The sequence below is a fragment of the Lucilia cuprina genome, chromosome 6 (assembly GCF_022045245.1).
Source record: "Lucilia cuprina isolate Lc7/37 chromosome 6, ASM2204524v1, whole genome shotgun sequence".
Lineage (NCBI taxonomy): Eukaryota > Metazoa > Arthropoda > Insecta > Diptera > Calliphoridae > Lucilia > Lucilia cuprina.
The window spans coordinates 32,947,155-32,974,049 of NC_060954.1; the positions used below are offsets into that span (position 1 = coordinate 32,947,155).

The following is a 26,895-nucleotide window of genomic DNA, read 5'->3' on the forward strand; positions in this document are numbered from 1 at the left end:
AAATTCCCCGGAAGAAACCGTGTATTGTCCACGAACCACCAACAACCAACCAGACGCGGCACCAAGACCATCCTCCCGGACTTCATACATCAAATCAATCTCAACAAATTAATCCTCGAAAGTTGTTTTTGAGTACACAATCAGTTAATTTTGTTTGCTAGTTTAAGCGCCCATTGGAGATTAGAACATTTTTGGGATTTTACAATAAACTTTTTTGTTTTTAATTAAAGTTTTCATTAATTTTTATAGTACATTTACAATTGTCTTCTTCTTTTTTATAAAACATACATTGTTTTTGTAACAAACGGTGACGTTTTCTGTCGAAATAAAATAGTTATGTTTTTTAGTTGTTTTTTTACTTTTATTATTAAAAATTATTTAATAGATTTATTAATATTTAACATTATATATGATATATATTTATATATACATATTTACCTATATTTATTAAAAAACAAACTTATAAAGAAAATTAAAAAAAAATATTTTAAATAATATTATGTTTTTATATAAGTTTTAATTACAAATATTTATTATAGTTTTTTATTATGTATTTAATTAAATATTATAACATTTTCAAACAATTTGTAATAATCAGTGACTAATGATGGAGATTAAAAGTTACAAAAAAATATTAAAACTAAACAACTTCAATAAAAATTGAAATTAATAATAAAAATATTATTATTTATTTACTATAAATTAAAACAAATATTTACATTCAAAATAGATACAAAAATATATTATTTGTCTTCACAATGACCAGTGTTTTCAGATATTCTTTTAATACGAACAATATTATTCACTATGTTTGTATACAAAATGGCGAAATATTTGATATTGTGAAAAACATTAATATTTATTTAAATATTTTATTATTAATGTAAATTACTGTTTTTTATTTAAACAAATTTAAAAAGTATACAATTAAAATTGTGTTTATATCAAATTATTACTTATTTTGTTTTACACTAACAAATGACTAATGTTTATTTGAGGTGTTTGCAAAATTTTAATTTGTTACAATAATTACTATTACATTTTTAATTTATAAGAACAAAAAGCAAAAAAATAAATGTTGAAATTGTTTATGAAAACATGGAAAGAATTTAAGAAAAAAAGTAATTATCTTTTCTTTAAACGTTAATAAAGAAATTAATACAATCTAAAAAATTATGCAATATTATTTATTTGAAATGATTGATTGTGAAAAAACTAATTTGTGTGACTTGTTTTTGCACCAAATCTTAAATATGTATATTGTACTTTATGGAAAAAATAATTTATGAATTTCGAGGGACAGTTTTGAATTAGAGTTTTAAAGTTGTCAAGTATGATTGTTTAAATTAAATACACAAGGAAATTGAAATTGTTAACAGTTTATTTTTATTTTATAATTCTAACTTGGTTTCCATTACTAAACACTTTTTAAATTAGGAATTGGGACTCAATATCTGAAGGATTCCGAAAATGGAAAAATTTTCAAAAAATATACATTATCTTTTAAATATTTTTTTTAATTATGGCAACAAGCAATTACTATTTTTAGTTTAATTTAGTATAATTCAGATTGAGTATTTTGATTTTTAAATAAATTAATTAAGATTTAATAAGTTCGGACTTTTGTTTCTACGAATGTGATAAATAATGTTAAAAATATTCCTTTTATAGTAATTAACCTATTTGTATGAATTTTCAATTTAATCAATCATACCGTTCTTATTATTTAACGTTTCTTTATTCTTAATGTTTTGGATCCTTATTATAATCAACGTATACTCGTACAACTTCGCCCGAATATTTACGCTGCGAAGGCATGAAATAAAAGTCGGGAGTATCAGCACCACCATTCGATACTAAACGAGGGTCTTCCCGTGATCTATCACGATATTGACGACGATCATCGTGGGCTGTTTGTCTTTGGGCGCTGCGATCACGACGATCTTGTGTGTAATAACCCGATGGTTGCATATTTGATTGTTGTTGATGTTGTTGACGTGGCAATGAATAGGCACGATCAGCATAGGAATTTCTAGAATAACCTGATGATGATTGCTGATGATGCTGTTGGGGTTCACTGCGTTCATTGCGATCACTACGATCGTAGCGATCATAATGACTGTTATTGCCATTGTGGCCGGAACTGGCAGCATTGCCATTTCCATTGCGTTGTTGTGAACGACCATTGCTACGATATTCTTGCATGTTGGTCGTAGCATTACCATTGCTACGTGTCACTCCATTTCCACTGCTTCCATTGGCAGCATTGTCGTAATACAATTGAGATTTGCTAGTGGGTGAATGTGACATTTGCAATGTGGTCTGTTGACTATTTGAAGTTGAACGTTGATTGCGTGATTTATCTTTTTGTGTCGATCCTGTACCTGTTGCCATAGTTTTTTCTTCCGTTTCCCCATAAGGATCAAAAGCGTAATTGGTATTTGATGAGTATTCTTTCCATGGTGAATTTTTAATAAGATTTTCCTGAAAATTTATAATTAGCATGATTAGTTACATATAAACGATATAAGCTTTATAATAATCCTCAACCAGTCAGCATTTTTTGTACAAAATCTTATTTTTGAAAGCTTTTAATAAATAATTCTGATACGTATTGTCCCAACGACAAGGGCAGATATATTTTTACATTGGACAATCAACACTTTCATTCTCGTTAGAAATATTTTTGTTCGGTTTCTTAACAGTCACTCATTTATTTGTATTTATGCTATTTTGTTAAGATATTTAAAGATATAAACTGGTGAATACAACTAAGATAATCGGTGAAGTGTTAGAAAACAATAGTGAACAGTTGAAACATTAATGGCGATTATAGATGAAATGATTATGAGGATTAATTTAGTTTAAGCATATGAAAAGTGAAAGATTAAGAGAATATAGAAATGTTGTTATGAGATTCGACAATTAATCGATTGTATATAGAAAGTGTGGTTAAGGACTAGTTTTAGGGCCTAAAATAATCTTTAATTAAATTTAAACCTGATATCATCGGGTGGGGTTTTATATGAAAATCTAAATAACATATAAAGTATGATCCGGATTTAATTGAAAAACTTTTGTAAAATTTATAAAAAAGTTAAAAATTTTTATATACAGAAAAATCATTTGGGATATCAAGAAAACGTAATTAGCCATATACATTTTGATGCTGCAGTAGTTAAAATATATTTTTTGCACATGAATTTATATTGTAAAATATTTCAAATAGAATTTGATTTGACCCCAGCCCATTCCCCTTCAGATAGTTACTTAGCGATTAAATTGACATAGAAAAGTTTAATAGGAGACAAAAACTTTCTTTCAAATTGCAAATAAATTGTATAAAATGGGTATATGAAATTAATAATTTTTTAAAATATATTTATCAATAAGACAGGCCAATAACATTTCAAAAAATGATAAAACCCGGAGACCAATGTACACTTTTCTAAAGGATTGCTGCACTGAAAACGAATCTTTACACAGAATTATTTCACAAATAATAATAATTTTAATTTAATAATAATAAATATTTTTTTAATTGAAGATTTACCAATTGCAATTACTTGTCATTGTAATCGATGTTTGCCAATGTTTGTAATTGAGAAATTTTCAATTAAAATTACATAGATTTCGTAATTTACAATTACAAATAATTTAAATTGGCAAAACTACAATTACAAATAATTGTTATTTATTATAGTTCAATTACACATTAGAAGTAATTATACTTAATTGTCATTACTTTATGTAATTATTAGCCTGGTTGTAGTGAAATATATTAGAGTTTCTGGTGAGATTCGAACCAATAACCCTAAAGCTACATATACGTATATGTATTCGCGGTTGTTAGAACTTACAACGTTGGCAGAAAAATGTTTAGAATATGTCTAATGATTATTGTTAAGTCAAGTATGTATGTCTAATAAGAGTAAAACTATTACGTTGCCGTTGCATTAATACAACAGTGTAAACTGTTTGCAGATAAATGTATCTATCGTCTGACAATTTTCTGGCAATAAAATTTTATGGTTTTATTACAAACGTTTGAACTGCCAATTTACGTTAATCGTATGAGTTTTTTAACTTTTTGGATTCTCTTATTCGATAACGAATAAAGCGTATCGAAATTTTTATGACGTCATTCGATAACAAGTAATGGTTCAAATGAAACTTTTCGAGTTTTTTTCTCGAAAGCAAAATTGTTTGATTCCCGTTCATAACGAAAATAAAAATAAGTAAATAATACCAAGTATTGACGATTTTTGTAGATATATATTTATTTAAAATAATTATGAGCTCTAAAGCAGAATTTGTGGACTACGATTGTATGCGGGCTAGGCGAAATAATGGACCAATTTTAACATTTAAATAGGTTTTGTTCTTGGGTAAAAAAAAAAATATACCAAATTTCATCAAATTATCTTGAAAATTGCAATCTGTAGAGTGGACGATGGACGGATGAACGGACTCAGAGCCGATTAGTATATTTTAAGGATGTTATAAATATCAGCACAAATGCATAATACCCTCCCACTGTTTTAGTGTAGGATATAAATATAATCCAATATTTGCATTTCTCGCGAATTTCTTGTAAAACATCCATTTGAAAACCCCGTTATTTATCCGAATTCAGAAAATATAGATTTTTAATTTTGTCTGAGATTTCGCACAGTGCAACGTTGGGAACAAATCGCTACTAAATTAAATGTTTGTGACCCATCAATACAAGATGCCTATAATCCAAATGTTTCCAATCAATACAGACAATATCTGCCAAATAAATAAAAGTTAATAACTAAACAAACTTCTATGTTGTATTACATATCAATTGGAATATTATATTTTGCATAAAATACTCCTCTCTGCAATTAAACTCCATATTCTAATTTAATTATTTTTTTTTTAATTTTGCTTTGAATTTTTTATTTTTAATGAAACATATAAATATTAGTTTTGTTAACATTTCGTTCAGTATTGTAAACATATTATGAAAGTTTTTTACAACACTGAAGCAAAAACTCCATTCGTTTCGTTTCAAGTAACATCATGAGAAAATTAAGCACTATCGCAATTTACGTCGATTCGAATTTTATTTCGATCACGATTGCGAGATCTGCCAAAGTTGTAAGATCTGACAACTGTACATAAGACTGATAGAAATAATATAATAAAACCTAGACTCTCGATATACCCTAAATAAGAAATGTTAAGGCGACAAAATATTGCTTAAAATAAGTTACGATTGGCAAAAAAATCAATCTATATATTAAATTAAAGGTTATTATTTAAACCCAAATGTGAATTCAATGTGTTTATTGTGTGATAAGGAGAAAAATAACAAATAAAATTAATAAACAAAATATAAAATACAAAATAGCATAAAACAAATGCTGACTGATTTGGAATGGGAAAATAACAATTAATAAGGACAGAATAAAATTAAAGTGTAGTAGAATAGTTAAGGCAGATAGATTTAGAGAGATATATTGAAAGGATACAGATATTTATAATAGATTTTTGTTTTAGCAAAGGATTTTAAAATTTTGTTTCATAAACCTTTTTTATAAAATAAAAATCGTATTATAAATATGAGGTAAATGAGTATTACAAAATTTACATAAAATATTAGTAGAGAAAATACATTAAAAATAGTAGTAAAATATAACAGGAAGGTAGTCACAATACAAGATAATTAAACGAAATTTTAATTACCCAAATTTCTTTACTCAGGAATAATGATTTTATTTAAACACTCAAACACACACATGAAAATATTTGTATGTGATTAACATTTTAAGGAAATTGTTATTTAAAGTTTTTCTTTTAGCAAAATTTTTAAACATTTTTTCAAAAGAAAAGTTTTATTTAAAAAACTCAAATATTTAAAAATTATTTTTTTTTTCGTGTTTGGCAGTTAGTGATGTTGAACTTTTTTCTGAACTATTATTTATTAAATTATTCATGGTGTTGGTGGTGGGATTGCTTGATTGTTTCTTTATTTTGTTTTTCGCATTTTTAGTTTATAAATCGCTAGAAGGTTGATAGTAGCGTTGATGTTGCCTTTGCTGATATATCCGCCATTCATCGGGTATTACATAAATAAGCTTTAAAACATTTATTGTTTAATATTTCATTTATAATATTTTGCTCAGTTATTTATATTTATTTATTTATGTATGTGTGCATTTTAAGCCAACATTATCAAAAATTATATATATATTTTTTTTTAAATATAGAAAAAATTAAAAATATTACACAGTAGCCGGGAATGATTTAAATTTAGCAGATATTTACAGTAATAAATTTAATTTTAAAGTTACTCCTACTTTGAACGGAATTGAAATAAATACAATATTAAAATATGACAGCATTCTAGAATCATCTGAATAAAACGTAATACAATTAAAAAATCATTCCTTTTTACTGTGTAATCTTGTAATTTTTAAAATTTAACTGTACACCAAAACAAAATTACTGCCAAAAATATATATCTATATAAAAATGGAAAACTTACCTTATTTGACTTATTCTTTTTGGAAGTCTTGTAGATTGTACACGAGGCCTGAATTAAAGCTATAAAGACCAGAGCAGCAATTAGACCTAAAACGGTGTACAAACGTACTTCTGACAATTCGAAAAATGATGGTTTTGTGTCCTCGGAATTATCCACCGATTTATCTAAAAGTTGCAATTTTTAACAAAATAAAGAAATAATGTTGTAGTTGAGGAAACTTACATTCTAGAGCTTGGAAATCTAGGAATTGTGGATCAACTGTAAGAGAACCAACTTTACCGGATGCAATCTTATCCAAAAGCGCCGTTTTTACAATATCTCCATTTTTCATGGCAGTCTCTTTTATATCCTCTGGTATGGTATTCGTAGCCAAAGCGTGACCCTTTTCATATTCATCTTTATCAAACATGGCTTGAAGATTAGCAATCATAGATGTAGCACCCTCCCTGTGAACATAATCATATTGTATGAATTTTATTGAATATTAGAGATCTTAATAATTGTCTTTATTACTTTTCAAAACTCAAGATATCGGTCTTATAATAACCGGGAATATCGCTGAGTATACCATTAAAGGAATCTGATATAGTTGCAGCAAGATTTTTAAATTCAACAGTGCCCGGTTTTGGAGCTTCAAACGATTCGGCCAGATTCATAAGTTTGACACCTACAGCATAGACCAAACGATTGGGAGACGGTGTTGTTGCAACATTCAATATTTGTTCAAGTTCTAGGGGCGTAATTCGAAATATAGTTTAAACAATTGTGTGATAATCAATTTTATGGAATTGTAACGCTTACCTTTGCCACATGATTTGATGCACACTCGAGTGGGCGATATTGGAGGAATCGATTCGTGTTTACGTATTTTTTTATTGACTGCGTTAAAAGCACCACCCAATACAGGGAAGAACAAATACAAACAATGATCGTCAGTAAATGATAAGTCCTGAAAAATAAACAGATGAAATTTATTTAAAACTGTTCAAAAACAAATCTATTTTGTATGAACATTTTAGTTTCGTAAAAATTAAAAACAATTAATAAATTTTGAATTAGGTAATACTATTGCTATTATTTGAATTGATCGCATCAAAATTATTCACCCCGTGAAGTATATATACTATAAGACTGACATAACCAAAAAAAAAACATTTTTTATGATATTTTACTATTTCTGCAATTACTCAAAATTATTATCGGACTTTAAACATATAGCCAGATAAATAAGGTATTGATTAATATATTTTTAATTTGAATTTACGATACATTTTTATTTATCTGACATTTCAAATTAAAAATCGAAAATCAGAGACAATTTTGAAAATAAGTACATAAAATCATACGAAATACTTTAAAACTTTACTTTTGTAATACACCGTCATTAAGACCCTGTTGTGGTTTAATCGGTAGATATTCAACCTGTTCCGATAACAATGACACTGCATTGAGAAATGGAGTATCATATACATACATATTTATTTAGGAAACAATATAATAAACAAAATTAAGAACTTTTTTATCCATATTGAAGCTAATATGTAGTTAAAAAGGTAAAAACGTGAATTTTTGACTCACCTGCTCATCGTTACTAATGCGTTTCCTGCTAAACTCCAAGATGGTAACACCTTTTTCAATACGTCCCGTAGCATCAAAAATATCTTGACGATCATCTAATTTTGGTGATGAATAACCATTAATCCAAGTATCCATTAGGAAGGGACGTCCATTACGATCTACCCAACCAATAATTGAATCAGTTTGAGACATTTTTTCATCGTTACTAAAACCAATGCCGGTCCATGTTTGGGTATTGGTCGTTTCAATATGCCAACGCATATCATCACCGTGTCCGATAGTCTCCCATGAGGCATAATACTGACATGTATGATTTTGAGGTGAACAATTTGAGGGATATTTCCAATGACCATAGCAGTCGTTATCCAAAATATTGCTGTCATCTCCGCTGTCGCTACTTTTCGTTTTTTCTTTTTCTAAATAAACATTAACAAATTTAATATAATTTAAGATTAATTAGGAGTCACATACTGCACTGGTGAATTGGCTTACAATATTTCATACGATTATTAAGCTCCAGTTTTAACTAAACTTACCGAAGAAATTTATTTGTGTAACTCCGCGTTGCATTTTATGACCGTGATATTTCAACTCATCGGGTTGATAGAATTCCTTTACGGAAGACATTTCAGTTTCAATGCCAGATGCAGGGATATGAACGTATTTACCAGTTTCTTGACCTTTAGCCCAAATAACATGAGTGAAACCATCGTCCAAAGTGTGATCTGTTGGTTCTGTGGCAACAAGTTTTTTACGAAAAATTATTGTGGTCACGCCATCTTTTTCAAAGCCCGTAGCGAGAGTTAAATCACTTTTACCGCCGTAGAATTCATCGTGACGTGGTGTTGATCTATCTCGAGTATAATAGTCACCCACACGACTTGCCATACCACGTGCAGAACCGATAACAATATCCGTACAATCCATGGGATTAAAATCATGAATGGGAGTGTAGGGATTTAATTTGTATTTTTTAGAGTCTGTAAAATTATAGAAGTTTTATAGAAATGCACAAATTGAAAATTAATGTTATGAAGTTTTCTATAAATAAGATATAGATGATGTAATTTTTTATCAATCCGTGTTATGGAAAAAAGTATGGAAAAAAGTAATGAAAGTGTGAGACACTGTGAAAAGTTAGTAACTGAATGAAATAGTAGGTATACCTGACTCTGTGGATTGAGGAGCAACAGTCTTCTTAGCTGATTTTGGTTCTGGTTCAGATTTAGGCTCGGGATCAGATTTTGGCTCCGGTTCAGATTTAGGTTCTGGTTCAGATTTGGGTTCCGGTTCAGAAGATGGCTCAGGTTCCGATTTGGGTTCTGGTTCAGAAGATGGCTCAGGTTCCGATTTGGGTTCCGGTTCAGAAGATGGTTCAGGTTCCGACCTGGCTTCAGGCTCGGGTTCCGACTTTGGCTCAGGTTCGGATGTAGGTTCTGGCTCAGACTTTGGTTCCGGTTCAGATTTTGGCTCTGGTTCAGATTTTGGCTCTGGTTCTGAGCTTGGTTCAGGTTCAGATTTTGGCTCTGGTTCTGAACTTGGTTCGGGTTCAGATTTTGGCTCAGGTTCTGAGCTTGGTTCTGGTTCGGACTTAGGTTCAGGCTCAGATTTTGGCTCTGGTTCTGCACTGGGCTCAGGATTTGACTGTGGCTCGTGTTCAAAATGGTTAATAGATTCAGTTGTATCTATTTAATATTAGTTGAAAAAATTGGAAATTTATATTGTATTGTGTATTTTGTAAGGAAAAAGTGTAGTGCATATCAGTAATTAGTTATCAAATACTCGTATATGTTCTGTAAAGAAGCCTATATCAAAGATAAAGAATAACGTGACATTTTATTACCTGATACGTCCCGACGTCTTCGACCAGTGGAGGCACTAACTCGATAGGAAACACTTGTAGCAACTGATGTCACACCATCCATTGCTAAGGGATTCTCATTTTTAGCAACACGTTTTGATTTTGATGTGGGCTCAGGTTCTGATTTTGGTTCAGGTTCGGATGTAGGCTCAGGCTCTGATTTTGGTTCTGGTTCGGATGTAGGCTCGGGTTCGGATTTTGGTTCTGGTTCCGATTTGGGTTCAGGTTCTGATTTTGGTTCTGGTTCGGATGTAGGCTCGGGTTCGGATTTTGGTTCTGGTTCAGATTTAGGTTCAGGTTCAGATTTTGGTTCCGGTTCCGAAGATGGTTCCGGTTCAGATTTTGGTTCTGGTTCAGAAGAAGGTTCTGGCTCAGCAGATGCGGATACTTTCAAGCTAGTAGTCAAATCTCCAATGTCTTTTATTAGGGGGAAGTTCTTGCATTCTTTTGTCAATGAACGTGGCCTCCAACCAAATCCAACCCATGTAGTACTGTTAACCTTTAAAACAACTTCAATTTCTTTTTGTTCTTCCAACAAGCGCCAGTATACTTTATAATCAGGTGACAATTCTTTCATTGTATAAGCGCTCAAGTCAAAATCTGTATTTTTGTATGGCGATCTTTTATTACATCCCGCCCCATACCAGCCGTAATTACAATAACATTGTTTACGCGGCAGCGATGTTCCTTGTAAATCTATACATTTTCCTTGAATACCACAATCTTGATTGTTAGCACATTCATCTTTGTATTGGCACTGTGGTCCATAGAAATTTTTTTCACATTTGCAGCGTGAGGGAAAATATTTGCCATTACCAGAACATGTTTCTTTAAATGCCTTACGTTGTTTAATATCAACATCGGCACACGACCAAAACCTATAGCCGCTAGACCATTCATCGGCTTGACGCAATAAACGCAATGTACAGTTGTGACAATCGAAGTCACTCGGTAATGTAACTTGATATGATTGGGCTCTGAAAAAATACAAATCATTACATTCCTGGATATAATTTTGTAAAAAGTCTATAACTCACGTTGCATCAGTTCTCACAAACTCGGAACCATTTACTTGAGGTGTTAAATCTACCAAAGGACGATCAAGTGGATCTAATAATTGTAGGCGAAAACCTCCCTGAAAAACACAAAAGTTGTAGGAATTTATTATTTAGATGCAGATAATATTTCTGTCAATTTTTGTTTTAATTAACATAAAATTTTCATATTATTGTTAGATAAAGTATTTAACTAAATATAATTGAAATATTAGAATAGCTTTATGATATCTCCAGAAACGAAAGTATGAATGACATTTTGGATTTATAAATGTCTATAGAAAGTGTTTCAAACACAAGTGGTAAAAACTTAACATTTTGTTGATCGTAATGTTATATGAAATGTACCTATAACTATGACCTAAAGTGCATTCATTAACTATTTGTCGATCATGTGTTAGCAACATTCTATGTAATTATGACTGTATTAAACGTGTGTATAAATTTATGTACCCAGCAGTTTGGGGTTATTGTTTCGTATTTGTCGTATCATATCCTGAATAAACTGTATGACTATATAGCAAAAAGCTATGTGTGTCTTAAACGAAAGTCGCATATAAGCTGGTCCAAAATAATTCACACATGGGTATTATCAACTGAAAATTATTACAATAATAGCTTACTTAACTAGTTATATATGTTGTTACTTTCAACGTACACGTTTTAGGTCGAAACAAATTACTATCATATTTTCAACACTAGAGTCAGTTTGGTAATTTTTCTAAAAAGGGCTACATAGATTACTTGCAAAACCTCTGGGGTTTGATAGTTAGTTATTGTTGTATACTAATTTGCAGCAGTAAATAGTTGTTGTAGTTGTGTTTTGTCGAATCATAAAAGAACTAAACTGTAAATATTAATGAATGTGAACGAACAGAAGAAGCGGTGAGTGGGTACGAATATAAAAAAGAATTTTGCACCATAATCACAGCCATGAAATTGAGTAGTTGCAGGTTACAACATTTATTTATTTTTTTTCGAAAAAAAAACACAAAAAGAAGCTAATAATTAAATAATTACTAAACACAAGTGGATAAAAATAGTGTTGATAGGAAAACAAAAACTATTTGTTTCCCTATTTTCTGGAAATTGTATACGAAGTCGATTTATTCAGTAAAATAATATACAGTGTCTCTCATAAGTATTCGAATTTAGGTATAATATGAAAAGAAACCAAATTTAATAACAAATTTTGTATGCAAAATTAATAAATAAATTTGTTAAATTCACTAGACAGTCCTTAGCTTTGATATTACGCTTTTTAAAACTTTAAAAATTCATTCTGTATCATCTTTTTATGTAATATAATTAAAATGGCGGTTTTTGGCAATGTTTGTATTTTTTTATCTTTTTCCCAGAGATAAAACCAAAATTTGTTATTGGGATTTAATATACCCCTTGGGGCATCTAAAAATAATATTTTTTATTACAATAATCTGTATTTAAACGTTCCAAGATATATTATTGGAATCATTCTTCTATCGCTAATTCAATTTACTGGAACTCAAGTCCATTTTTATAATACTAGGGTCAAAAATTTTCGGGGAAACTTGTCTTCTATATATTGTTTTAGATATCGTTGTTATACATTTTAAGTTTTCAATATATTGTGGAAGTTTATAACTCTAAAGCATGCCTCGAAGAAACGCCATTCAATATAGTGGAATCATTCTTTTTATAACCAATGGCCTCTAGGCTGAATGTCACCATATCATTATGGTCTAACTCAAAAATATTCATATCTGTTTAAATATTATCTACTATGATCAAAATAAGCCAAAATTTTTTACATACAGTCTTGTTGTAATGAGCAACATAATCGTGAATGTTATAAGTAGTAACAACTAAAATCTACTGTATAGGATGACGTTTTGTTAAGGCATGTTTTGTAGTTGTACACCGCTACGATGTCTTGAAAATTTAAAATATATTAATGCTAATATCTACAATTATATATACTAGCCAACTTTGTCGGAAAATATCGATCTTAGTGGTACGAAAAGGGACTTAAGATCCAGATAATTCAATTAGAAACAGAAGAACGATACCAAAAATATATCATGGAATGTTTAAAAACAAATCCTTATAACAAAGATTATTATTTTTAAATACCTGAAGGAATCTATTAAATCCCAATATTAAATTTTGGTTTTATCTCTGGAAAAAGAGAAAAAAATGCCAAATATGGTCAAAAATCGTAATTTGTGATATTATATGAAAAGATGGTACAAATACTCCAAAATGGACCAAATGGTCCAAAAATATATCCATTCAGTTGATAGTTACCCCTTAAAACAATTTTTAGCAAAAAAACATTCGATTCTAATTTTTATGTTTCCTATAATATAGTCAAATATGAAATACAGAAAAAATTCGTATACTTTTGTGAGGTAATTTTATGGACTATTTTTAAATAAAGCTAAATTAATTTAAGTAAATGTGAATTTTTAATGTTTTAAAAAGCGTGATATCAAAGCTAAGGACTGTCTAGAGAATTTAACAAATTAATTTATTAATTTTGCATACAAAATATGTTATTAAATTCAGTTTCTTTTTATATTATACCTAAACTCGAATACTTATGAGAGACACTGTACATACTTTTATCCTAAATGGAATACTAAGAATACCCAATATTTCTTTAAAAAAGATGTGCGTATCAGAATCGCAGGTTACTTTTCTAGTCTGAAAGGCCGGGTGTCGTGGTTTCGATTCCTTCCTGAGAAAATTCTTTATAGAACATAGATAGATAATTTAATAAATTATGTTACGCCCGATCATGCTTGAAAAAGAAGTACTCATTAGAAGATATGGAAATTCCATGCTCAATAATGAATCGATTTATCAAAATATTAAATTTGTATAAACAACATCTTTATTCAATTTAAAAAGATATGTATTTGGAGTTTTAAATGAACTCTCCAATTTCCTAAGATTTATCATGATCCTAGTATCTCAAACTCCAGTTATATACCACTCTAAATATTTAATATTTTCTGCCAAAAATAAATTAACAATTTTAATAAATCCATGGGGCCACAAATGTATAGTGTTCTCTAAATATGTTAAACAATAGTTCAATTTCCTATATAAAAACACGTCATTTATTATTTGTTTAAATTTTTTGAGGCAAAACTTATTAATTAAATAAAATAAATAATTTTAAAAATCCTCCACTATTGTGATTTTTGTTCCCAAGATGATTTAATCGTTACAAAAACAAAATTGAACAGCTTACAAGAAAGACATGTATTCTGAGAGTGAAGTTGCTTTTATTATCAGTGATTTTCAAGTGTATTTTAGTTTTTCAGATTGAGTGTCTAGATAAAACTGTTTACAATTCATATTTTTTTAAAGTCAATTGCATTTTCATCAATCGATTGCACAAAACTTCAGTATTCACCTACTGATACATGGAATAGGTTTCAAGTTTAAAATTCTACTAAAAAAATAATTAAAGATTTCAAAAAAAAAAAAAAATAATAAAAATGTTTTATTGCTATTTAAAACTAATTATATTAACCCTTTTTGTTGTAAATTTAAAGGGTTTACAAAGCAAAGAGTGCTACAGTTGTGAGGGCATCAATTGTTTAAGGACCTCAAAAGTTACGAATAAGGCAACATGTGTCGATCCTGTGGATAATTGTGTAACCGTTTTTGAAGGATGTATGATAAACATTTTAGTTAGATATATATTGTTTAACTTAATTTATTGAAAATTGTTTAAAAACTTTATAGTGACTGTGGTGGCCAGAGGTTGTTATTCAATATTGCCTGAAGAATATCGCAACAAATGTGATAATTTATCCGATACCGAGTGTCATAAATGCTATAAGAATCTATGCAATGATCGAGGGGCCATATCGTGTCTTCAATGTTCTTCATCCAATGTAATTTTTATTATAGTGAGTTTTTATCATAAGTTTCAAATGATGTGTTTATTTTTTTCAGAATAAAGATTGTTCTAGAGCCTCTTCAAATCTGGAAACAACTCGTTGTCCTATCTCAACAAGTCCAAATAGTTACTGTTATACTCGCCAAACATCGGCCAATGTCGAACGTGGATGCTTAGTAGATTCAAATGAACAATTGAAATGCATTGCGGACACCTCTTGCGATATGTGTATACCTGACGGTGATGTGGCCTGTAATCGAGAATCAATTGATCATACAGAATCGGGTAGTAAACGTTTAACAATTTATAGTGTTTTTATATTGTTAACATGGTCTGTTTTGACCTTGTTGTAAACAAATTAATCGATTTAGATTTAAATGATAAAATTTTGAAAAAGAGAATAAAATCTTTATTTATTGGCGCTTCAGTAAAATTATATGTAGTTTTAAATTAAGAAAACTTCTAGGAAACAATCCGCTGCTAATTGCATGTAGTTATTAAAAAGCACACTCTGGTTTAGTTCTTTATAATGGTTACGTTCTATAGACAGGTTTTGGAAACAGTACTATTATAAATGATTGTATTTAATGTAATGTATAGAGTTAAAAAGATATTCGAAGAAAATCGCTAAATGAAGTTTTAGATATGTTTAAAAATTTAATTAATCGAATAAATAATTTATATTAGAATTTATCTTAAACTTTACAAATTTAAGCAATTTTTCCATCTTTAGATTAAACATGTTTGATTACATGAACAGAAATATGGCTTAATTATTAATTTATTCTCAGCAAATGAATATAGAATTTCATTTTTACACGCTTAATACATGTGCTTCAGTTATATGGTGCCTAATCTCTGTGCACGGTGTTTTAAGACGTCCACAGCCAACTTAACTAAAATTTAGCTATTTATGATCTTTTATTGTTTTCTGAAAATAGTACCAATACCAATTGTACATATTAAATATTATGTTTTTATTATTCCAATTTTCAATTGAAACTTATCGTTTATTAGTTTATTCTTTATTATACAAGTACGACAGTCAGACGTTAACAAAATGCTATTGAATCAATTCTATTGACGTACGACTAGACGGGTGCAAAATTTGTTTTCATTTCATTGATAATATTCAGGTATACTACTAATATCTATAGACGATTAGCTCTTGTGCCTGGAGTAAAATCTACACTATTACAGCCACTGATGTCGCCGGCTAAACAAAGTGAACAATTGGCATCGGAATAGCAGGCCAGCTGATCGGCTACCGTAGTTGAGCAGCCACGTTTGGTTGAGCCGTTCTCGTATTTAACATAACAATATGAATTGGGAGCAGTGGGTGAACCACAACGTTGGGCGGTCATTTGAGAGGCAGAAGAAGCACAGTTACTGTCCTGTTAGGAAGGGAGTTTCGAAAATATTAACAAACAATATAATGTTAATTGGCATTCAATCTCACCTTACTGGAATCACATTGTATGCAAGCAAACTGTACTTGTCCTAAATTATTACAACGATCTGAATTACATTTGTGACACTCCACTGTATTGGCATCACATCTTTGACGTAAATACTCCGGCACTTCATATGAACAGCCTTTTTGTATTACATTGACTACAGTGGAACAAATGTGAGTGAAAATTTTTTAGCCTTTTAATTATCACAATTTTAACTTACATTTGTCAAAGATGGTAACACAATAATCCAATGGATCCGAACATGTTTTTGTTGTAGCCACTGAGGTGCGCATACAATTGATTCCCTCACAGGAATAGCAAGTCTTTGCTTTATTAGCCAACGAGTAATCCACAAGACCCAATAAGACAACAGCCGTTGCAACTATCAATTTAGAATGCATTTTATCAAATCACTATCAAGTTCACATTAATATCAATTTCATGGAATGGATACCTTTTTATAGATTTTATTTGAAGATAAAACGCTAGGTGGTATTAATGTGAATCACTTTCGCAATTGAGAACTCTTGAAACTTATCATTTCGATAGATTTTCAATAGTTTAAGTACGAGTATTTGTTTTTTAATTTTTGTGTTGAATATTAATATTATTATAAACAATGTGCATTTAATTGATTTTATCATTTAACATACAAATAATAAAAGGTTTTAATATTATTTCATATGTGCGAGGTCATTTGCTATCGAAACAAATCAAATTTTGTTTTATTTTTAATAAAATTGGTTTTTACATTATTCTTAAATATTTCTTAATAAACGTTTATATTTAGATTGAACTGAATTCTAATCAAATTAACTTTAAATTATGAACTGTATCGTAAGTTAAAAGATTAGTTAAGATTAGAATAAAATCTATTTGTTATTAAATTTTTAATACACTATAATTTTTTTAGAAACTTGTTTTTCATCCGATTAATTAACAAAGAAGAAAAATATTTATAAAAATATACATTGAAGACATATTTTCATTTTGAAAACACATTTTTCGGTTCAAAGTTCATTAATAACATGATTTTCTAAATTGTTTTTATTTTTTACTATAAAATGTTTCTTTCAGTGTATACACAGTGTGGAATTTCCAAGTACCTGCGTATATCTTTGCGAATCTTTAAACTGGATCATATTTCATACGTTATATTGATAATACACATGCATATGTACATTGTACAATATAGGTAATATAAATTTTGATAGTTCACTAATCGCTACTTAAGATTTCATAAGTAATATATTATTTTTTATTGGGGTTTCTATCACATTTCTAATGAATTGTAGAATATTTATCTATCTAAATACTTGTACCTGATCGTTAATCGCAATGTATTGCGTGTATGTACTTAAAAATTTCGAAATATATACATATTATAGTTATTCCGAAATATGTATGTTTAAAAAATGTAATTTTAACTGTTGCCAGGTATTTTCCATTTATAAATATATTAATTATACATATTTTAAGAATTTAAACGAAGTATGTAGCTCATAATGCTAAATTATAAATTAATATAACCTAAAAAATTGAGATATTATGTTGCAGATATAAAGTAAATTTGGTGAATTATATCAGAAATAATGTCTCTAATTTTTATGTAATATATGTATCTAGAGTTTTATATATTGAATCGACTTGAAATTTGAGTAATCTTTAAGATTTATGTTTTCTTTTAAAATTTCGAAAACTTTGCTTTTTTGCTAGATGTGCATTTAAAAGTTCATTTGTAACTCGTTTTACTCGTTTTTAATCCCAAATGTACAATAACATCACTTCCAAGATACTTCGATCTAACTTTGATGAATGCCTGACAAAGGCAAAGGACGTGCTCCATAGTTTCACTGTTCTCTCCACATGCTCTACATACGCTGAATCCGCACGTCCAATTTTGCATAAATGTGATCGTAATCCTGTGTGTCCTATAACATTCGCCTTTTCGTTACAGACTACTCCCGACTGGTGTGAACCATACCTCTGGGAGAGTATTCAGTTAAAGCTTTCTTACAAAACAATACGGTAGTAGATTTAGTTCTATCTCCTGATATCGCCCTAATTGCCTTCTGTAAATATATTAAGCGCCCTTCTCTGTGAATCTACATTTCCCAAAACACATTTTCTGTTAAAATTTCATGATTCACGAAATAATTCCCCAAAAACATAAATGAAATAAGTCCTAAAATTTGGGGACTTATTTTATTATGAAATAACTACCTAAAAAAGTCCCAGCGAAATAATATTTCGTATGATAATTGAAAAACTTATTTCGCTTAAATAATTTTTCTCGCGAAAAAAATCTTTTAAACCCGATAAAACTTAAACAGACGATAAAGTTTAAATAAAGTTTAATTGGCCAATAGCACTCAGTTAAACTAAGATAATACGTAACGTTACAGTTTACTGAAAAACACAAAACATATATTAAACTAGGTTTAAACAAAGAATGTAGATTATCTTTATCTGTAAAACCCGCCCTAAGAGATTATATTTATTAATAAAGATTACTTTTTGATTGTAATTGTAATTAAAAAAGTTATTGAAGGTCTGGTGATTTTGTATTTTATGTAAAACAGCTTTATATGTGCATATTTATCGAAAATAAAATAATAATATGTTTTTTTTAACAAACAAACAGATTAAATTTTGATATACTTTATTTTAAACACGTTTACCAGAAAATAAAATATCTTATGAAATGTTAATAAATCAATTGTTAAATAATCCAATGTGCCTGGCGCTTCTAATCTCGCCATTAATCGATCGATAAAGATAAAATTTGCCATAAAAAATCTAAAATAAGAAATATATTATGATTAAATATTCGGTAGGGAAATATTTTATCATATTTTTATAACACAAACACTCGTGAAATTTTAATTGTAAACAAAACCATTATGGGTGATTACTAGAACTAATTCATAAAATCAAACAATTAAAATATATTATAAACAAAAAACAGAGTATAAAAAAATAATAAACTTACTCAGGAATAGAATAAGTTTGAATGAATTTGAAATACCCTGCATTTTAGAAAGCAAATAATTTTAATGTATGTTTGGACATAGATCAATTAATAATTTGTTTAAATAATAATATTATTTTGTGTGGACTAGCTGTAGCTAGCCTACAGTTTTTGTATGTAAATTAAAAAAAAATGAACAAAAAGAAGAATTAAAGGTATTTAAGAAGTTCGTTCATAATAAAATTCACCGATTTCTAGAGTAGCAAAAGGAAGCACTTAATAATAATTAATCATATAAAGCTAATATGTTGTATTATTTATATAGTAAAGTCAATATTTGAATGATTACATTACAAGTAGATTTCCAAATTGCCTACTTGAAAAATAAACTATGGAAAATTCTATTGATCAAATGGTATCCATCCACACATTTACACACTACATGCACAATAATAGTAAAATTTGAAATGAAATTATCATTATTACAATTCGAGAGGCCATAAAATGCAGTTGTCGGTTCTTCAAATCAGTAAAAATACAACAGCGCCTTATTTTTCTTTCAATAAACTCATTTTTGTGATCCTGCTATTGCTTCAAGTACATGTCAGCAGTGTTACGGCTGAGCGGACATGTCATCAGTGTCGTGGTATTAACTGTCTACGCACTACTTATGAGGCCACACAAAAATGCCTTAACAATTTGGACATTTGTGTAACCGTATTTGATGGACGTGAGTGAAATGAAGTGATTTACATTTTTAAAACACACACAATGTAGAAATATCTTTGGGTTTTCTTTACAGAAACTATACTTGCTCAAGGTTGTCTAGAACAACTTTCCGAAGAACTGCGCAATAAATGTGGCGTTGAGACACAGACTCAAGTTTTTAAGGAATCTAATGAATGTTATAAGTGTAACGAAAATATGTGCAACAATTTGGCATCAAGTTCATTTAAGTGTATTCAATGTGATTCTGATAATGTATGAATAATAAAACAATTTATTTCATAAGTTAACATTTGAAAGAAAATCATTTCTTTGTAGGATGAAAATTGCCGCACCAATCCAAAGAGTTCATTGACATCGAGATGTGGTATTTCACGGACGCCAAATGAATATTGTTTTGTTAGACGGCAGGGAAATCGAGTGACTCGAGGCTGTTCTTATACATTGGAAGAACAAAAGTCGTGTTTATCCAGCTCCGATTGTATGATTTGCCAACCAAGTGAATTGAATAATTGTAATGCTGAAGAGGTAATCAACGATGATGCTAGTACAGGTGGTGAGGGTTCTGATAATGGTTCTGCTGGTGGAAATTCTGGTGGTAATGTCTCTAAAAGTGGTCGGACTTGTCATCAATGTAATGGTATAAATTGTTTACGCACCACCTATGAGTCAACGCAAAAGTGCCTCAATGACTTGGATATCTGCGTAAGTGTATTTGATGGCGGTAAGTTAAATAAATTTTATGTTTTAAATCTAAGTAAAAATAAAAAAATTTTAATTAATATCTAGAAACAATACAGGCTCAAGGATGCCTGGAGCAACTTTCCGAAGATTTGCGCCATAAATGTGACACCCAAAATTTGAATGATACAACTAATTGCTTTAAGTGCAACGAAAACTTGTGCAACAATTTGGCTTCGAATTCATTTGAATGTATTCAATGTGATTCTAAAACTGTATGAAGAGAATTCTGACCTTTTTTTATCATTATATAAATATTCTTTTTCGTAGGACGAAAATTGTCGTAAGAATCCAAAAAGATTGTTGCCTTCGAGATGTGGAATATCCCGAACGCCTAATGAATATTGCTTTGTTAAACAGGAAGATGAACATGTGATACGGGGCTGCGCTAAAACTTTGGAAGAACAAAAATCATGTTTATCCAGTGCAGATTGTATGATCTGTCAACCTAGTCAATTGAGTGGTTGTAATGACATTGAGCTAGTAATTGATGACAGTGGTTCAGATGATGGTGGTTCTGGAAATGGTTCAGGTGGAGACGGATCAGAAGATGGTGGCTCCGGTAGCGGTTCAGATGGTGATGGTGGATGGGGTAGTGGGTCAGATGGAGGAAACACAAATGGATCAGGCAGTGGAGGATCTGATAGTGATAATGGGGGAAGTGGATCAGGTGGTGAAGAAAACACAGGAGATGGTGGATCGGGTACTGGAGAATCTGATGATGGAAGTGGTGATAATGGTTCAGAAAGTGGAGGAACTAGTGATAGACCTGATAACAATAGCTCCAATGTTAAAAGTTCTCATTTTGTTATTTTTGTGGTAAATATAATGATTGCATTTTATTGCATTTAATAATCTGCCTACACATAAGTACATGTTGCATAAGTAAGTAAATAAACGTTTATGCTGGAATCATGTTTTATATAAAACTATTAGGAAGCTATTTTTGGAATTGCGAACGTTTAGGGAATGAAATGGTTAAAAAGGGATAAAGATAAAGACTCATAAAAATTGTATTTCCTAGTCCAGAGAAATTTATTGCTAATAACTCTGAACGCTGAAATTCTGAATCGCTCATTTTTCTTAATTTTCATTTGCAAAGATTCTTACAGTAAAAATAATTGAATACGCAAAGTGAGAATTTTAAATATCCTAATAAAAGTTGGTACATGACTTTGTCATAAGGTCATATATTTCGCCATTAGCGTAATTTTGGGGTTCAATGTTACAAATATCAGTTTTATATAAAATTCTCGCTTATTGTGTTTCATACGATTTTAGAAGCTACTACATTGCGGTTTACAATTAAATTTTGAATATTTTAGTGTCAGAGTTCATAATTATGAATAAACTTTTAGAAGGAAATTTTTGGTCACAATTCACATAGAGTTATATTTCCACGGAATTTAATTAAAGCTATACTTTGGCTTTAAATATTTTGTAGCCATTTTATACCCATCATCAAAAAAGATGGGGGTATATTGATTTTGTCATTCCATTTGTAACACATCGACATAATATACAAATATGGACAGAAAAGTATTTATATTCCCCATACAAGTAGACTTCCAAAAAATACAGCTTTAACATCCATAGTTGTTTTAGAAGTACGAGTATAGCGATGAAATTCGGTATAAGTAAGTAGACTTCCAAAAAATACAGCTTTAACGGCCATAGCTGTTTTAGAAGTACTAGTATAGCGATGAATTTCGGTATAAGTAAGTTTCTAACAAGCCAAAACCTCTCTACCAATATAAGGTCCCCTTTTGAAAATGACTATAACGCTCAATACTGACTAAAAATATAAATGTAGTGACGAAATTCGACACACATAAACTTTATGCGAACCAAAATCTTTCTACCAAATTTTGTGAGGATCGGTCCAAAATTAACCTACCACCTATACAAGGTCTCTTTCAGAAAATAACCTTAACGTTCATTACTGGCTAAAAAATACGAATATATCAATAAAATTTTAAACTGGTCTATAACTGGCCATAGACCCTATTAAAGGTTTCCCTACGGAAAGAGTATTGGTTATAAAAATACGAGTTTTCCTTATTTAATAATATGAATATAGCGATGAAATTTGACATAAACATGTTTTATACAAAACAAAATCTATGTACAAAATTTTATTAGTATCGGTTCATTATTGACGCATATAAGGTCCTCTTCAGAAAATTACTTATACGCTCACGGTTTAAAAAATATTTTGTTAGTTCAAAAGATTTCGGTCCATAATTGACTTAAGCCACATTGAAGATATCACTCTGATATAGGGGAGCATTCCTTTTACAGCATACTGTGTGATGGTGGGTATATGAGATTTTTGTTTAATTTTGAAAAGAGTACATATATTAATATTGGAAACAAAATAATAATTTAGTGGAAATAGCTCCCTGACTTTATATATGTACAATTGTTTTCAAGTTATATTCATAATTACTTATGACCTGTGACACTTTTAAAAATGTTAAAATATTAAGATTTGATAAAAAGGCTAATGCCTATAACTCAAAAAAATCCTGATATGCAAAAATAGACTTCATCTATGATGGAAAAAAATTAATTTCAGAATAACTGCACCATTTATGGCGATAAGAAAACAGCAGATCATTTTCAATGATCGACGCCAAAACTGGACAAATACGTAGAATACTTAACGATCGTATTAAGCATTTTTATATTTAATAATGTTGAACTTTGTTCGCTATAAAAATGACTAATAAAACTCGGCAAGTCATTTATACTTATGTTTTTGATAATGTATAAAAAGATAACAGATAAAAATCTATTAATGGCAGAAATTAAAAAAATACCTATGCCCATATGCATATAAATACAATTTGTATTCATACAAAACTAGATAGCATTAAAGAATTTAATGATTTTTACATAGTTTTTCTAATATTTTAAAAATTTGAAAAGTTTATGGTGCAATAGATGTGTTCGCGTACTTTCCAGTAAAAAATATTCTGTAACTTTATGATAGAGAGACATTTTTAATTTACACTCAATTAAAAAAATATCTAAAAAGTACGCGAACGTCAGTTTGTAAATAATGTCCAACAATGATTTTATACAGCTGACTAGTAATACCAATTGTTATGCAAACAAAAATCGTAGATAATTTATTAAAGAAAATAAAGTCAAAATTAAAAAAAAAATTACTTTAACTATGTAAAATACATTTAAAACCAATATTTCTAATATTAATTAATGTTTTATTACTGTAAAATTATATGTTAATACACTTTTTTGGTTTTTAATATTTTAAAATTTAAAATGCTCAAGCGTCAATGAAAATCGCTAGTTTTATACTATTTATTTTCTTTTGATTACATTTTCAATCATATGTTTAAAAAACATTTGTTTGTTTGCAAATTTTTTACTGGAAAAAAATCCAGTAAAATCAAAAAATTCTCTATCAACTAACTGTCAGTTTTATCGCTCTCTTACACTCTCGTTGTAAGTTTTCAAATGTACGCTAACGGAATCCAGTAATAATTGTTGCAAATTGTTACAAATTATCGAGTACGCGAACAGACCTAATGTAGATTTTTATTCCCTACACCACTTTAGTGGGGAGGGTATATTGGGTTTTGTGCTGATGTTTGTAAAGCACAATAATATTGGTCCTATACCCACCTTAAAGAATACCAATCGGCTCAGAATAATTTTCTGAGTCGATTTAGCTATGTCCGTCCGTCCATATAAACATTGTAATCAAACTACAGGTCGCAATTTTGAAGATAATTGAATGAAATTTGGTACATGACATTCTATTGTCCCAGGGACGAAGCCTATTGAAAGTAGTTAAGATCGGTCTATTATTTCACCTAGCCTCCATACAACTGTACCCCCGAATAGAGCTTCTAAACCTTGTAATCAAACTACAGATTGCAATTTGGGAGATAATTCAATGAAATTTGGCACATGAACTTCTATTCTATGGAAATAGTTATCATCGGTCCATTATTTCACCTAGTCCCCATACAACTGAATCCGCCAAATAGGGATTTTAAGTTCTTAATTATGTTTCATATACTCGTATCTCGATAAAAAGCTGCAAAACCAAGTTCTATACTAGCCTTGATGACCCTTATGAACTCACCCTAGCCCCTATAAAAAGCCCCAATAAAAATTTTACTTAAATATCCACAGTTTTATTAAACAATAAATGGCTTAAGTATATCTGAGCAAGGTACAATTCAACTTAAATGTTTTATTATGAAAACTAAATCACATTTTATTCGTATACAGGTGTAGGGTATTATATGGTCGGCACGGCCCGGCCCGACTATAACTTCTTACTTGTTTATATTTCATATAAGCTAACAAATATTATTTATAACAAACTATATGTACCCATCTTTACTTAATACTTGAAAAAGTTTGACAAATTAATTTACTACTTATTTAGAAAATAAAAAAGAACAACGTGATATATGTCAAATACACAGGATTTTCGTTTGAAATTGTAATTCAATGGATAAAAAAACGTCAGAATTATTTGTCCTATGCAACCTAAATAAAGTTTATATTTTATATTTTAGTTTATATTATTTTGGTCATAAAACTGATCGGTGATTTACATTGTTTGTCATTAGTCATATCGATGCAATTGATAATATTAACTAAGTAAAACGTGTGTATATGGGTTTTCCTTCGAACAAAATTCTAAATAGATTTTTTGTTTGATTTGCTTTATGATTAAGTCTTATCACTTGATGTATAACTATATAACAAATTTATTAACTCTATTGGCCAATTAGATGTTCAATTCAGGTAAACACATACGTATTAACCGAGTATTAATACCAAAATTTTAAATCTTTAAGTACATAAATACTTGTAAAAATTTCTTTATATTTTTCCAATATTGAAGTGTGAAATAAAATTATTTTAGTTAAATATTTCACAACATTTTTAGGCCTACTGAAATTAAGATAAAACGATTTTTGGAAGATGTGGGTTTTCTTTTAAAAATTTAAAAATCAGCCGATGTTTTACCCTTGTTCCCATAAAATGTCCTCTTTGGAAAATGACATTGTTTATAATGTAACCAAATTCGTTATGAACAAGTTTTATTGTAAAAAATCTTACTACTAAATTTTATTGGAATCAGTACATAATTGGGGAGTATAATTCTGACATTTTTAAACGGCTGGTCCGAAGTCTATTTTGCTCATATCAACATAAAATGGTTCTTCAGAAACTCTGACAAATGTAGAGTCTTCCAAGCAGAGAACCTTGATGATATTGGGGCTACCAAAATACTGGATAGACACAGTTTAAGAATTCTAATATTGATGCATTGTTCAGTTAGAGCCTTTGTCAGTAAGTGGAACACAATATACAGGACTATTATTAGTTATGCGAGAATGTGGAGGAAATAGTGTCGATGGAGTATATAATTTACTATTGTTCTAGAATACAAAATCTCAGACTACAATGGCTGGGAGTCAGGTTCCATGACGAAATGGGGGATATTGTGAATCTTGACCCTCGCAGATTAATAGGTTTTGTCAATGACATTAGCCACATCTTCGAATGGGCTTTATGGGGGGACAAAAATTTTCACGATCATCTCTTTTGTCTTTAACTATATCTATACTTTTCTTACCTATATTTCTCTTTTTTCTGGTTTTCTTGTATTGTTTTTGTTTCTCTGTTTTTGACTCTTAACTCTTTGAAGAGAATCACAATGGAAATTATAGCCTCCGAGTGGATATGCACCGTTTTATGGTGAATAATCCTTTTTAACCTAAACTAACAAACGTACATTACTAAGCTTGTTACTTATTCTAAACTTCTGAAAGTGTTAAGATCAAGTATAATAGGAATAAATATTTTAATAAAATTAAACAAATTTTTCAAACTTAGGGGAATATAATAAGAGCAAAATTACAGTCAGATCCACAGAGGAAGCATTTAGAACCTGATATGATCTGTTACACAAAAATTGGGCCTTATACAACTTTTTTTTTAAGCTCTGTTTAATGAGCTTAAGCACTTAAAGCTTATGGATATAAAACATGTGCTATATCTACAAGTGTAATTATTTTATCACTGAATTTTTAAAGGAATT

At 29.5% G+C, this 26,895-nt stretch overlaps 4 protein-coding genes across 7 annotated transcripts in view; 2 read left to right on the top strand and 2 right to left on the bottom strand.

The window, feature by feature from the left end:
- Positions 1-1,081: 1,081 nt before the first annotated feature.
- Positions 1,082-26,895, bottom strand: part of LOC111675363 — a 105,855-nt gene continuing 80,041 nt past the window's right edge. Inside the window, exons 5-14 of one of the 4 annotated variants that reach the window (XM_046953679.1) lie at positions 10,994-11,091; positions 9,939-10,933; positions 9,262-9,780; positions 8,632-9,075; positions 8,096-8,511; positions 7,319-7,466; positions 7,031-7,247; positions 6,740-6,963; positions 6,518-6,681; positions 1,082-2,484 (exon numbers count right to left, since the gene is read on the bottom strand). In XM_046953679.1, coding sequence (XP_046809635.1) covers positions 1,744-2,484; positions 6,518-6,681; positions 6,740-6,963; positions 7,031-7,247; positions 7,319-7,466; positions 8,096-8,511; positions 8,632-9,075; positions 9,262-9,780; positions 9,939-10,933; positions 10,994-11,091 — 3,966 coding nt within the window. In that variant the 3' untranslated portion in view covers positions 1,082-1,743. Of the gene's footprint in view, positions 2,485-5,892; positions 6,108-6,517; positions 6,682-6,739; positions 6,964-7,030; positions 7,248-7,318; positions 7,467-8,095; positions 8,512-8,631; positions 9,076-9,261; positions 9,781-9,938; positions 10,934-10,993; positions 11,092-26,895 lie in introns of those variants that run through there. The other 3 variants (XM_046953681.1, XM_046953680.1, XM_046953683.1) reach the window with 3 other exon arrangements.
- LOC111675394 lies at positions 14,419-15,339 on the top strand. Its single transcript, XM_023436163.2, has 3 exons — positions 14,419-14,677; positions 14,750-14,901; positions 14,963-15,339. The coding sequence occupies exons 1-3, from the start codon at positions 14,500-14,502 to the stop codon at positions 15,257-15,259; spliced, it is 627 nt and encodes a 208-aa protein (XP_023291931.2). The 5' UTR covers positions 14,419-14,499; the 3' UTR covers positions 15,260-15,339.
- Positions 15,876-16,794, bottom strand: LOC111675405. Its single transcript, XM_023436174.2, has 3 exons — positions 16,584-16,794; positions 16,366-16,520; positions 15,876-16,300 (listed from the first exon to the last, which is right to left on the bottom strand). Exons 1-3 carry the CDS (start codon positions 16,762-16,764, stop codon positions 16,058-16,060), a joined length of 579 nt encoding a protein of 192 aa, XP_023291942.2. The 5' UTR covers positions 16,765-16,794; the 3' UTR covers positions 15,876-16,057.
- LOC124420537 (dentin sialophosphoprotein-like) lies at positions 19,780-21,713 on the top strand. Its single transcript, XM_046953684.1, has 5 exons — positions 19,780-20,064; positions 20,137-20,315; positions 20,379-20,784; positions 20,850-21,016; positions 21,072-21,713. Exons 1-5 carry the CDS (start codon positions 19,839-19,841, stop codon positions 21,651-21,653), a joined length of 1,560 nt encoding a protein of 519 aa, XP_046809640.1. The 5' UTR covers positions 19,780-19,838; the 3' UTR covers positions 21,654-21,713.

Excerpts from the sequence above, each read along its gene's own strand:
- LOC111675394 (XM_023436163.2), top strand. The coding sequence starts at position 14,500 with ATGTTTTATTGCTATTTAAAACTAATTATATTAACCCTTTTTGTTGTA. Across the intron at positions 14,678-14,749 it reads TGTAACCGTTTTTGAAGGAT|TGACTGTGGTGGCCAGAGGT; the intron begins GTATGATAAACA and ends AAAACTTTATAG. Across the intron at positions 14,902-14,962 it reads TTCAATGTTCTTCATCCAAT|AATAAAGATTGTTCTAGAGC; the intron begins GTAATTTTTATT and ends TATTTTTTTCAG.
- LOC111675405 (XM_023436174.2), bottom strand. The coding sequence starts at position 16,764 with ATGCATTCTAAATTGATAGTTGCAACGGCTGTTGTCTTATTGGGTCTT. Across the intron at positions 16,521-16,583 it reads TGTTACCATCTTTGACAAAT|TCAATGTAATACAAAAAGGC; the intron begins GTAAGTTAAAAT and ends GTTCCACTGTAG. Across the intron at positions 16,301-16,365 it reads TACAATGTGATTCCAGTAAG|GACAGTAACTGTGCTTCTTC; the intron begins GTGAGATTGAAT and ends CCTTCCTAACAG.
- LOC124420537 (XM_046953684.1), top strand. The coding sequence starts at position 19,839 with ATGCAGTTGTCGGTTCTTCAAATCAGTAAAAATACAACAGCGCCTTAT. Across the intron at positions 20,316-20,378 it reads TTCAATGTGATTCTGATAAT|GATGAAAATTGCCGCACCAA; the intron begins GTATGAATAATA and ends ATTTCTTTGTAG. Across the intron at positions 20,785-20,849 it reads CGTAAGTGTATTTGATGGCG|AAACAATACAGGCTCAAGGA; the intron begins GTAAGTTAAATA and ends ATTAATATCTAG.